Source organism: Canis lupus, chromosome 28, assembly GCF_003254725.2.
Source record: "Canis lupus dingo isolate Sandy chromosome 28, ASM325472v2, whole genome shotgun sequence".
Taxonomy (NCBI): domain Eukaryota; kingdom Metazoa; phylum Chordata; class Mammalia; order Carnivora; family Canidae; genus Canis; species Canis lupus.
Genome location: NC_064270.1, coordinates 15,845,969 through 15,859,701, shown reverse-complemented (window position 1 = coordinate 15,859,701; position 13,733 = coordinate 15,845,969). Strand labels below are relative to the sequence as shown.

General features: G+C 38.3%; 1 protein-coding gene and 1 pseudogene across 3 annotated transcripts in view; both read left to right on the top strand.

The window, feature by feature from the left end:
• The first annotated feature begins 1,939 nt into the window (after positions 1-1,939).
• Positions 1,940-13,733, top strand: part of PCGF6 (polycomb group ring finger 6) — a 35,758-nt gene continuing 23,964 nt past the window's right edge. For 2 of the 3 annotated variants that reach the window (XM_025467081.3, XM_035707717.2), the window contains exons 1-7: positions 1,940-2,413; positions 3,233-3,332; positions 3,427-3,523; positions 4,290-4,345; positions 4,446-4,505; positions 5,401-5,509; positions 10,202-10,229. In XM_025467081.3, the coding sequence (XP_025322866.1) occupies positions 2,057-2,413; positions 3,233-3,332; positions 3,427-3,523; positions 4,290-4,345; positions 4,446-4,505; positions 5,401-5,509; positions 10,202-10,229 (807 nt within the window). In that variant the 5' untranslated portion in view covers positions 1,940-2,056. The remainder of the gene's footprint in view (positions 2,414-3,232; positions 3,333-3,426; positions 3,524-4,289; positions 4,346-4,445; positions 4,506-5,400; positions 5,510-10,201; positions 10,230-13,733) is intronic. The other variant, XM_025467080.3, reaches the window with a different exon arrangement.
• Positions 5,520-10,229, top strand: LOC112672270 (40S ribosomal protein S12-like; annotated as a pseudogene).

The following is a 13,733-nucleotide window of genomic DNA, read 5'->3' as shown; positions in this document are numbered from 1 at the left end:
TGCAATCCTTGATTGTATTTTTTAAAATTTAGGGATGCTCAATATTTGACGCTATCACACTATACATCAAATAAAACGTTATTATTTTCATATCATACTATTTCAAAATTTAATAATTAAAGCTCATGATACAAGTAATTCTTTTTTATCAAGTAGCTCTTACAATGCTGAGAGCTTAGAAGCTGTGCTTTTATCTAATGTAATCATGTGAAAGGTCTTAACAGTTTTAGGGCCCGGTAAGGAGAGTATCTCAGGTGTCTGTCTCTTTCAATCTCTCTCTTCAGTGTCCTCTTTGAATATCCTAGGTCTAGTTCCCATTCCCCTCCCTTGAGGCTCTCTATTCCTCCATGTGGGAGGAGACATTTCCTTTCTTCACTTTTTGGATCTTGCAAATTTAAGTATCTTAGGTTTGACCAGACTTTGGGGACTGCGGAGGGAGAGGTAGAGCCTAGTCCAGGAGCAACGGGGCACATCAAATCTGGTTCAAGTCTTCCCCAAACAAGCATAGTGACTTGACTTCCTCACCATTCCCTAAGAAGTATATATATATACTACTCCCAAGTTAGCTTTAATATTTTTATTTTTATTTTTTAAGATTATTTTATTTATTTATGAGAGACAGAGAGAGGGGCAAAGACACAGACAGAGGGAGAAGCAGGCTCCCTGTATGGAGCCAATGTGGGAATCGATCCCAGAACTCCGGGATCACACCGTGAGCCAAAGGCAAATGTTCAACCACTGAGCCACCCAGGAATCCCTAGCATTAATTTTTTTTTTTTTTTTTTTTTAAGATTTTTTATTTGAGGGCAGCCCCGGTGGCGCAGCGGTTTAGCGCCGCCTGCAGCCTGGGGTGTGATCCTGGAGACCCGGGATCGAGTCCCACGTCGGGCTTCCTGCATGGAGCCTGCTTCTCTCTCTGCCTGTGTCTCTGCCTCTCTTTCGCTCTCTCTGAATAAATAAATCTTTAAAAAAAAAAAAAAGATTTTTTTATTTGAGAGAGAGCGCGTGAGCTGGGGGAGAGGCAGAAGCAGGCTCCCCACTGAGCTGGGAGACTGATTCAGGCCTCCTATCCCAGGATCCTGGGATTATCACCTGTGTGGAAGGCAGAGGCGCTTAAGTTCGCTGAGCCACCCAGGCATCCTCCAAATTAGCATTAATTTTACTCAGCGAACACACATTGTCTTTCAAATGTGATTTTTCCCTCAGCATTATTTTGTAAAGTAGCATTTGACTCCTTTCTGAATGTGGCTTGCAAGCTTCTTGACATTAGCTGGCTCTCTGTTCGTCAGCAAGAATAAAATACACCAACCCCAAATATCTTTCCTAAAAAAAAATTGGAGTTGGGGGTGGACGTTTGTGAATAGGTCTGTTTCTGCTACAGCAGACTTCCAGTTATGTGGACTTTCCTCTATGTGATGAGGACCCGTGGATGGTCTTCGAATGGCAATTAAATTTCCATCCTGTGGCAATACAAGATTTAATTCCTCCAAATAAATAAACGTACGTATTTCAAAATAGACGTCATACTTCCTAAGGGAAATAATCTTGGATGAAAGAAATGCACAATCGCTACTCAAATTTAAATTATTGTTCATAATACGACATCATTATATTACCTATTTCAGTGTTCTGCGCATCAATTGATGCAGACAGAATACTGCTGTTTGGAACGGTACCAATCTTGTCATTTTTAAAAGAGAGTAAAGGGTGTCGGGTTCGCTAAGCCGGTAGAGCCCGAGACTCTGATCTCAGGTTTGTAAGTTCGAGCCCCAGTTTGGGTACAGAGATTACTTAAAAAAAAAAAAAAAAAAAAAAAAGGAAATAAAGAGACGGTCAGCCTTGGGTGAGATTCTTCCAAACGCGACCCGCAAGCCCCGCCCTCCGTGCAGAGCAGCTCGGCGCACGCCGCCCAGGTCTAGGTGAGGGGCGGTGAACCACATTTCCCAGCGGGCCCTGCAGGTCTCCCGCGCCTGCGCACTGGCAGCCCAGGCAGGTAGGCAGAACTCCCGCGCTACCCAGCCGCCGGGGTTCGTCTCCCCGGGTCTCTGCCCCCCGCATGGAGAGGGTCTCGGTGGCCGCCGGCAGCGCGGGCGTCGGCAAGGCCGAGGGCGCTGGAGCCATGCCGCCCCCGCCTGCCGTCTCCCCGCCTGCTCTCACCCCGGCACCCGCAGCGGGTGAGGAGGGCCCGCCGCCCTTGCCCGAGGCGGGGGCTCCAGGCTGCTCGGGCTCCCGGCCCCCGGAGTTGGAGCCGGAGCGCAGCCTGGGCCGCCTGAGGGGCCGCTTCGAGGACGAGGACGACGAGTTGGAAGAAGATGAGGAGCTGGAGGAAGAGGAGGAGGAGGAGGAGGAAGAGATGAGCCACTTCTCGCTGAGGCTGGAGGGGGGTCGGCCGGACTCCGAGGACGAGGAGGAGGTATTGGTAGCGGGGCCTGAGGGGCCTGAGGAGCCTGAGGAGCCTGAGGGGCCTGAGGGGCCTGAGGGGCCTGAGGGGCCCGGGCAGCCCTCCCCTCTCGGCGCCGGGCCGCGTCGGCAGCTCGCCCCTGCAGCCCCGGGCGCTCGGCGGCCACCTCACCCCTCCCTCTCAACCTGCCCAGGCATGTGGCGCCGCCGCTCCGCGCCCGATTCCCTGCCGACCACTGAGGCTCCCCGAGTCCCGCTCGGTTCCTCTGTAAATAATCATTCAGTCATGCCAGGCGGGTGGGCGCCAGCGGTGTAGGGCGCCTGCCTTGCGAGAGCTCACAGTCGGACAGGAAAACCAGTCCATTTCTGACGGAGGCTGAGAGGGTGGTAAAACCCTTCCCCGTCTCCTCAGCCTCTTGTTGGGAAGGGTTTTTTTGTTTCGTTGGTTGGTTGGTTGGTTGGTTGGTTTTTTTAATGTGGGAGCGCATCTTTTACCAAGCTGGGCAACACCTAGCCGCTCAGAATCGATACATTAAGCGTAAACATGAGTATCTGGAAAGTTTGCCCATTTTGTAAGTAATTGGTGAAGGGAGACGCCCCTCATCAGGCAATACACGATATGTCCGAAAGAATGAAATCTTTTTTTGAAACACTGGTTTATATTGTGTTATTGTAACTTTCGGCAGGATTTTGAAAGGTTGGAGGTACTGTAACATGTTTCCGTGTTGCAAAGCAAGACACATTGTTCATAATGAAATATGGGGATTATGGCTTTAAGAATTTGAGAAGGCAGGGACCTGCGTTTTTAAAACTATTTCCATTGCATTTGCAGCGCCTGATTAATCTCTCTGAGCTGACACCATACATCTTGTGTTCCATTTGCAAAGGTTACTTAATAGACGCAACTACCATTACGGAATGTCTTCATACGTGTAAGCATATAGTTCATATTTCGAATAAATACATTCATTCAGTTTTTGAAATGGGTTTAAAGCATCCTAATTTAAACATTTTCTTTTTCAACAGTTTGTAAAAGCTGCATTGTAAGACATTTTTACTATAGCAACAGATGTCCAAAATGCAACATAGTAGTACATCAGACACAACCTCTTTATAACATAAGGTAAGAGAAATATATAACCAGAAATTGTATTTTTAAATACACTTTTTCTGGAAGCTTCTAGTTGTGTAGTTGGGAATAAATTCTTGACCTGTTTCAAAAAGGGAACTACATATTCTCTAAAATACATACAGAACACTTACTGTGTACCAGGCACTGTGATAGCTGCTGGGAACAAAAAAATAAAAAAGCACAGGCCTCTCTTTTTGAGGATTTTAATTCCATCAGTCAAGTTAATGAGGCTAGTTTAGGCTTGTCGTTTTGGGGATATTTAGAACTCTGCTTTTTAAAACTAATGCCTGAAACGACTGGCCTCTTTAGAAAAACCTGTTTGTCATAGGTCATTGTGGTTTTTTTTTTTTCCCTTCAAATTTTCAGTTCATACTCCGTTTCCCAAGGGCAGAAACATACTAAATAAAAGTGGATTGCTTTCATTTGTTCAGCGTATACTATTACACTTTTATTACCTTTATAGAAGAATGCTTTGCAGATGATGCACAAAAGTTCAAAATACAGTCTCTGCAAGGGAATAAGACCAGTACACGTGGAACAGTTTAGCAAACCATTCAAGAATCTATGATTACATACAATTAATTACTTGAGGTTATCTCAGGTGAGAACCAGTGCTACCTAAAAGTAATTCACCTCTGAAAAAGGAGTTATCCACTCCCAAGACAAAACAGTTGCAAAGAGCATCATTCATTCTCACTCTGTACCAAAATGCATTTTGCTGAATTCTGAGGTATTCTCCATCCTTTCCTTTTATTAGGTTGGATCGACAATTACAAGACATAGTGTACAAATTAGTGATCAATCTAGAGGAAAGTAAGTTTGTTTTATTACATAGTTTTGAATCCCAGCATCTCTGCTAACTCTCCTAGTTACATTTTAAGTGTAATTTAGTCTGTGTTTTATCATTTTTTAGGAGAAAAAAAGCAAATGCATGATTTCTATAAAGAAAGAGGTCTAGAAGTACCTAAACCTGGTAAGTTTGGGTGTATATCATAATGTATTTATAGATTAAAGAATACTAACTCAATAAAATTTACTCCCTTTGAGGTTCTTTTTGGTGATAGCTGGTTATTTTATGATCAAAGAGAGAGATTATGAAGGTAATGATGTAGTATAATCCAATTTAATTATTTATAAAAATTAAAGAGTATAGGCTCTGGAGCTAGATTTTCTGAGTTTGATCCTACCTCTGCCACTTTACTTTCTGTGTGACTTTGGCAAATTACTTCAATGTCTCAATTTCCTCATCTATAAAGTAGGGATAGTGATAGCACTTCATGAAATTATTATAAGGATGCGTTCAGTAATGCAAAGCACTTAAAACGATGCCTGGAACATAGTAACTGTTCAAATATTTTTTGTGATGATGGTAATGTCACAGTATAGAAGTTAGATAAATGTGTGTTTAAATCTTCGTTCTTCCACTTACTATATATTGCCTAATCTCACTTAAACAGTAATCTCAGTTTCTTTATAGTTTTAACTGTAAAAAAAAAAAAAAGGTAGCAGTATGCTTTTGTTATGGGATTATAATAAGGCTTAAATGAGAATGTGCATATACAATGCTAAGTATGAGCCCTGAACCCTGGCACATAGTAGTGTGTATATCTGTTGTGTTATGATGAGCTCTCTCTGTGGCCCTGGTAAACCAGCTACATATGTCTGTCTACCTTCCATTGTGGAGTGATCCCCAGGAGCAATTTCACCGGCTTTGACAGATTAGTTAATGTTATTAAAGAAAAGGAGATTGAGTGCTTTATGATCTCTTAAATCGTCAATGTAGTTATAATATCTGTAATTATTTTTCAGAGATCTCAATTTGTGAAATTTGTATTCTAATTCAACTTTTTTCTTTGGCTATTAAATAGCTGTTCCACAGCCAGTTCCCTCAAGCAAAGGAAGATCTAAGAAAGTCTTAGAATCAGTGTTTCGTATTCCACCTGAACTTGATATGTCTTTATTACTAGAGTTCATTGGGTGAGTATCCTAAACCTATACCTCTTAACCTTAAAATAAAGAATTTGGTAAGTTCCAACGTTATGAAATCATCCTGAACTCAGGTAAAATCAAGTTCTTCTGATATCCTTTTAAAAATTAATCATGAAAAATCTAAGACTTAGAAAAAGATCTAAAGAATAGCACTACAACCACTTGTATCACCATCACCTGGCTTAAGAAATAACCCACGCTAGCATAGCGGAAGTCCTTTGGCTACCTCTTCCGGTTCACTCCCCCTTTTCTTAGAGGTTGATAACCACTGTTCTAAAAATAATGATTGCCATTCCCATGGTTTTAAAAATATGTTTATCTCATGTATCAATGCTTAAGCAATATGTAGAATTGCTTTTGTCCATTTAAAAACTTTAAATGGTATCACTGTTTTCCAACTTGCTTTTTTTTTTTTTTCCAACTTTTTTCACTCAACATTGTGTGATTCATCCACGTGAAAATGTGTAGCTCTAGTTCATTCATGCTAACCATTGCCTGGTATTCCCTTAAAATAAGTATACCATAATTTTTCTTGTACTGTTGAATATTTAGCTTATATCTAGGTGTTTTTGTTACTATAAACAATGTTGCTTTAAATACTTGTGTACATATCTCCTTGTATATATGTGAGATAGTTCTCTAAGAGTATAGATTTGCTGAGTGTTAGCATATGTTTGTTTTTAACTTTGCTTGGTTTTGCCAAATTGTGTTCTAAAGTATTGGGTATCTTTCCAATTCATATACATTGCTTCTTTCAAACATTGTATGTAGCATATGGTATACTCCATTATAGTGCAACATTGTTAAACACTATCATGATAACAGAGTTGGCATGTATCAAACTACAGTTTTCAAAATACTTAGTTTTCAGAATAAACTAAAACGCCTTTTTTAGAAAATCTAGATTTTCCATTTTATGTCACTGATGACTATTCTACTTTTCAGCTATTTCCTCCTTATAATTTTAGGTTCCCTATATCACTTATTTAGTATCTAACTTGTGCTATGTTGTTGTATTTATCCCTTTATGCTCTATTTATCCCTTTATGTATATCACCCTATGTTCTCAGCTGATATTAAGGACCCTTAAGAGGCCAGAAATGTTTCTCATGCCTACACAAATCCCATGTAGTAGTGGTTGATAATGAAATAAAAATCCCTTTGGAGGAATGAACAGAAACTATGTAATCCCAAACTTTAAACCAGCAATTTCTGATAAGGAATGTGTTCCAATCTAGATGTCCAAAAAGAGATCTGTTTAAATAATGGTATATAGCACGTATGTGCTAATATAATGGTGTATGTGCTGATATGGAACAATCTCCAAAATAAGAGAATACATAGTGTGTGCCTATTTATTTTAAAGAGAGTGGTGGAAAATATGTGCATATACATGTTATACCTGCACAGACTATTCTTGGAAGGACATATAAGAAAATGCTAATAATACATATTTTGAAAAGTGACAGGGATGCAAAGATAGCAAATATGTATGGAGTATGCCACCATTACCTCTTCCTTTGCCCACTGCAGAAATCAGTAATTAATCATGGCAGGCTTTCTGATGAGCAAGACTTGACCACAGTACTCAAAGCAGTCATTACCACTTACCACACTTATTACATTATTAGTACATTCCCTGGTGTAGAAAAAAGAGCCCGCGTGTGCTTTCCTGGTTGCGAGTTTCAGGGAGGCTGAGACTCAGGTGGACTTGATTCGGGTCCACCGGAAACCCACTGCCATGCCGAGGAAAGCATTGCTGCTGGATTGTGTAATAGACATTAATACTGCTTTACAAGAGGTGCAGAAGACCACTGTCATCTGTGCTGGCCTGGCACGTGGAATTTGCGAAGCTGCCAAAGCCTAGACAAGCACCAGGCCTATCTGTGTGCCTGCATCCAACTGTGATGAGCCTATGTGTGTCAAGTTGGTGGAGGCCCTTTATGCTGAACATCAGATCAACCTAATTAAGGTTGATGACAGCATGAAACTAGGGAAATGGGTGGGCCTCTATAAAACTGACAGGGAAAACCCCGTAAGTGGTTGGTTGCAATGTGTGGTTGTTAAGGACTATGGCAAAAGAATCTCAGGCTGACGAGGATGTCATCAAGGAATATTTCCATTGCAAGAAATGAACAAATAAAAAACTTGGTTCTTATTCCAAAAAAGAAAAAAAGAAAAAAAAGAGCTCTCACTTGGAATAAAGAATCTAGGTTTAAATCCTAGCTTCTCCGTTATCTAGCTTTGTAAACATTAACAAATTGCTTTTTGTTTATTCACAAGATGTTTACTAAAGTCCTGCTATATATACTAGCTCAACATTCTGCTAGTTGTTGAGAATACAGTTTGAATAAGTCAGCCATGGCCTTTGCCCTCATGGAACTTTTAGTTTTTAACTTCTCAGAGGTTCAGCTTCCCTACCTGTAAAAAGAAAGAATTGAACCTTTTATGTTGATGATTATGATGAGTAGTCTACTAATAATATAGCCCTTTATCTATTTTCAACTGGTTGAGGGGAAGAAAGCTTCCAGTGTGGCAAGGAGTTCTTTTGAAAGAAAGCTTCCAGAGGCAAAGAATCCGTTTGAAGTCCCCAGTCCCCAGAGTTAACTACATGGAAGAGCTCTGATGTTACCACAAAAGTCAGGCTACTGAGGGTAACCCATAGGCAGCCCTTTCATGACAGGACAAGTGGCAGGTGAGTTTTAACCTGATGCAAGTACAGAAGCAAATTTGGTCCAGCCATTGACCGCACTTAAGCTAGAGGAGCAAAAAAACTGAGGTAGGTTCAGCCTGTGAACAGTGATTTTTCAAACACTAAAATATGAAGTTAGATTTCCCCCCTAATTTGGGTATGCCTTTAGATAATCATGTAGTTCTTTTTTTTCTTCCTCAGTTTCTGTGTATTAAGTAGAAGATTATAAAAATAAATAGCTTCAGACAGGCAGTACAGTATGTATAGAAAGCATAGACTTTGAAGAGTCTCAGTAACTCAAGGTATATAATCCTTGGGATGTAGCTGAACTTCTCTCGTCAGTTTCTGTGTTTCTAAATTGGGAATTTATAATAGCAACGAACAGGATTGTTCTAAGTATCAATTTATGGTATTCCTACCATGTTTAAACTATTATCAATATATGAACATTGAAATAATGCAGGCTCATTCAAAAATAAAAGTTAAAGTAGTCTGTAGTGCTGTACTATGTACATGTGCCTAGTGAGGAAAATGGACTCACATGAGATAAGTGTGATACAGCAAAAATTTTGTGCAATCTTAAACTCAGTAGTATTTAGTGAACCAAGGAGGTGATATCCAACTGTATGCCTATTAATCCAACTAAAGTTTTATGTTCAGCTCTGGACACTACATTTTAAGAGAGATGAGGTATAACAAGAATAGTAAAAGGTTTGAAAACCATGTCATATGTGGTAAGGGAAGGAACAAAACTAGTCTGAAGAAGAGAACACAATCATAAGCCCCTTAAGTTCATTTCAGATCTTTAGAGGGTTATCATATAAAAGAAAGATTGGGTCTTGTAAATAAGAGTACCAAAAGGCAAAACTAGGACTAGTGAGTGTGACTTACAGGGAGAAACATACTTACTTCAGTGTTAGCAAGCAATTTCTAACAAAGTGGCCCACAAATGGAATGAACTGTCTTGGCACATAAGCAGCTATCTCTTCAGGTGCCTAAGCAGAAGCCCAATGACCATGAATCATGGATTCTATAGAGATAATTCTTATAACAAATAGGATATTTTATTTTATACTTCTGAGCTTATATTATATATCTTAGGTTTCTCTTATATCCATATATATATAACATTTATGTTAATGTAATATTTTTATATAGCTTGTATATTACATTTTAATATATTTCTCTATTTGTATTATATGAATATTCTGTAGATGCAATTGTGATCTGGCCTACTCTACACAACGTGATAGGGAAGACAGAATGTGGGGTTTTGATGCTAGGTACACCTGAATTTGAAGCTTTATCACTTTAATAACTCTGTGACCTTAAGCAAGTTGTTAAACCTCTCTGGGCTTAATTTTCCTCATCTATAGAAAGGAAATACTAATACCTGATACGCAGGGCTGTTATGAGGACTAAATGAAAAACATTCATCCCATATGAAGACTTAATATAATGCCTGGTTCATAGTAGATACTCAACAAAAATTAGTGCCCCTTGTCTCCTCATGACATAAACAAAATTGATTTAATCAAGAAATCTCTTTGCACTTTGAGGTGAAGAGAAAACTGAGTAAATAATGCCCAGTATGCTGTGAGTAAAATAAGATATCTAGCAGCCTTCTTATAAGAAATCTATCTTATAAGGGTTACTACAAAGAAAAAAAAACATTAATTATGATAGAAAGAAGTTTTACTTTAAATTGGAAAATGTTAGAATGCAACATGTGGGGGAAATCTAAATATTAAAGATAGACTTTTAACTCCTGGAAGTATGAAAGTAGTGTAAAATAATGGATAACACTGCCTTTGCCTTACCAGTAGGTGGCAGAAATGACAACTACATTTAATTTCATAAAGGGTTAGGTGATGGTGTTCTAAAATTAAATTGATGTTCCTCAAATATTTATATTCATGTTATTTTTCTGTGTTCTATGATTTAATGTATAGTTTAAAATGTTGATTAATTTTGCTTTCATTTTTCAGTGCTAATGAAGGCACGGGACATTTTAAGGTATTTTATTTTCATTTACTTCACAGGAGGACCCTGTAGTACACAATTTAAGAGTCAGACTAGCAATCATGTGGAGATTGTTTTCAATTATGGTAGAGTTTTGTAAATAAAAATTGTAAAAGTGTGAAGTAGTACATTGAGTAATGCTTTCATAATAAGTTTATGAGAGAAGAGTTATTAAGTAGGGATTTGTTATTAATTCAGTACAGGGGTTTAAGGAAACAAGTGAGAAAATTTTAAAACTCTAAAACCAAATACTATGTTAATTTGGTGACTTTAAAAATATTTCAAAGCATTTTTTGCATAGTTGGCATTCAGAGTTAAATATGAGCTTAAATTTGTATTTGCATTTTGGGCTCAAGGTAACCTGCCCTAACTTGTTACTTCAATTATTTACTGAAATTTTGGAGATAAGAACGAACTCCTTTGTAATATACTTAAGTTCAGAGTTGTCTTAAAGGCTCTATTATCACAGGTCCCATTGTACACAGTGTTGCTCCTATAGTATGAGTCATGCAGGGAAAGGTGACTTTTCCTTTTTTCCTTTTTTTTTTTTTTTTGAAAAGGTAACTTTTTTAAAAAAGGTAATTTTTAAAAAAGGGCTAAAATCAGGCCTTATAGTCCTCAGGATAGCAAATATATAGGAAATCGCTGACTTTGATAAGCTTAGTTTGTTTTTTTGTTGTTTTTTGTTTGTTTGTTTATTCTTGAGAGAGAGGCAGAGACATAGGCAGAGGGAGAAACAGCCTCCCTGCAAGGAGTCCGATGTGGGACTTGATCCAAGACCCCAGGATCATGCCCTGAGCTGAAGGCAGACACTCAATTGCTGAGCCACCTAGGCGTCCCTGATCTGTTTAGATTTTTAGTGACTTTCGAAGTCTGTACTACTACTTTGGGCGGATTATACCTGATTGGGTATACTGTTTTATGAATACATTAGCTTAGAGACATGAATTAAAGCGTAGGAATAGATGAGTACTTCTGTGGATGAAGTATATTATAGATGTTTCCCAGAGATCAGTGTGATGGAGGAAATGCAGTGTTAAGTTTGGTAACTTTGAACTTATTTTAAGTTGTAAAATATCAGATTTATGGTGATTAACTTTAGGAAGTTCTTTTGTAGTAGTATCGTCGGTGGGAAAGTGACAGAAGTTTCTGTATGGGACAAGTACAGTGTCATGCTCCTATAGTTTGCCAAAGATGTTTATCCAATGACCTATTGTAGCCACACAAACCAACAGTATAAAAACTTCATGACGAAAGAACTAGAAATTAAGTTGAAATATTAGCCTATTGCTTCCACAAAAGCATGATATGGACCTGGAACATTTATATAGTTTCAGTCATCACACATTTGAAAAATATGATGACAGTACCACCTGTGAAGTATTCTTGCCAAAACAAACAAATGTGAGGCTGGTCACATTCCTAGATTTAATCACTAATTTACAAGAAATTCAGGAGACAAAGGAACATGTTAAATGATACTATAGGAATATAATAAGCCAGATCTAGGCAGTGGAAAACTATAGCACAAACAATTGTGTTTCTTGAGAATAAAAGGGAGAAATGAAGAGGAAACATAAATAACACATTAATCAAAAAGTCTCAAGGGACATAGCTACAATGTATGGAGTTTATTTGGATTTGATTTGGAAAATAAACTAAAAAATTTATGAGAAAATAACCCCAAATTGGAAACAACGCAAATATACATCAACTGGTAAATGGATAAACACAATATGATATATCCACACAATGGAGTGCTGTTTGATAATAAAAAGGAGTACTGATAAGTGCTACAACACGGATAAAATATTTTGAAATATTAAATGAAAACAGGCACAAAAGTTCACATAATGCAGGATTCCATTTATGTGAAATGTCTAGAGCAGAGAAATTCATAGAAGCATGAAATATTATAGATTGGTGGTTGCCAGAGTCTTGGGGGAGAAGGGGAAATTGGAAGTGACTGCTAATTGGCATGGGATTCCTTTCTGGGTGATGAAATTGTTCTGAAATTAGACAGTGGTGATGAGTTGCACAACTCTGTAAAGTAAAAACCACTGAATTGTATACTTTAAAATGGTGAATTTAAAAAAAAAAAAATAAATAAATAAATAAAATGGTGAATTTAATGTTCTATGAATTGTATCTCAATAAAGCTGTTAAATTTTTAAAAAGTAACTAAGCCGGGAAGCCTGGGTGGCTCAGCGGTTGGGCATCTGCCTTTGGCCCAGGGCATGATCCTGGAGTCCCAGGATCAAGTGCCACATTGGGCTCCCTACATGGAGCCTGCTTCTCCCTCTGCCTATGTCTCTGCCTCTCTCTGTGTGTCTCTCATGAATAAATAAATAAAACCTAAAAAAAAAAAAAGAAAAAAAAAAGGTAAGCCAAGATCCAATGGGAACTTTGGGGTTTTTTTTGGCTTATTTTTTACGATTTTATTTATTTTTTTGATCTCTCAACACATAGAGAGCACAAGCAGGGGAGAGAGAGGGAAAAGCAGGCTCCCTGCTGAGTAGGCAGGGGATGCTTAACTGACTGAGCCACCCAGGCAACCCCCAATGGGAACTTTGAATAGAGTATATATTTAGTGTATATATTGTGAAAGTACAAAAATATCTCTGGTACAAATAATACATGCAAAAATTAGAATTTTAGTTTGAGTTCATATTTATATTTTTTTTCATGAAATCTTCATTTTTATTCTCTTTAATGACAGCTCTAGAAACAAAATCATTTCCTGCTGGGTAAGAAAATTAAGACAGTTGGTGAAATTTGAACACTTACTGGATATTTTCTGATACCAAGGAATTTTAAAGAATGATAATGGTATTGCGCTTTTTTAGAAAAGTGCTTATCTTTTAGGGATACATACTGAAGTACTTACAAATGAAATGATATGTCTGGGTTTACTTCAAAACAAATCTGGAGAGTCGGGGCCAGGAAGTAGTTGCAGTAGGAAGTGGGTATGGTATATTTAAAACCAGATTGGCCTTGAGTTGATAAAGCTAAGTGATAGCTATATAGGAATTTGATTATACTAACTTCTCATAGTTTTGAGACATTAAGTTTTCAGTTTTTTTTTTTTTAATTTTTCTTTCCATATATTGTTCATTTTATTTTTTTTTATTTTATTTATTCATAGAGACACAGCTAGAGAGAGAGACGCAGAGACACAGTTAGAGGGAGAAGCAGGCTTCATGCAGGGAGCCTGACGTGGGACTCGATCCCAGGTCTCCAGGATCACACCCTGGACTGCAGGCGGCGCTTAACCGCTGCGCCACCGGGGCTGCCCAAGTTTTCAGTTTTAATTGATGATACAGATGTTAATTTGAAGGCTTTATGTCTGTGAAAGTTGATGAATCTGTTTTAGAAACAAATGATCCTATTAATTCTGTTTTTGTTTTTGTTTTAAGATTTTATTTATTCATGAGAGACACAGAGAGAGAGGCAGAGACACAGGCTGAGAAAGAAGCAGGCTCCATGCAGGAAGCCTGA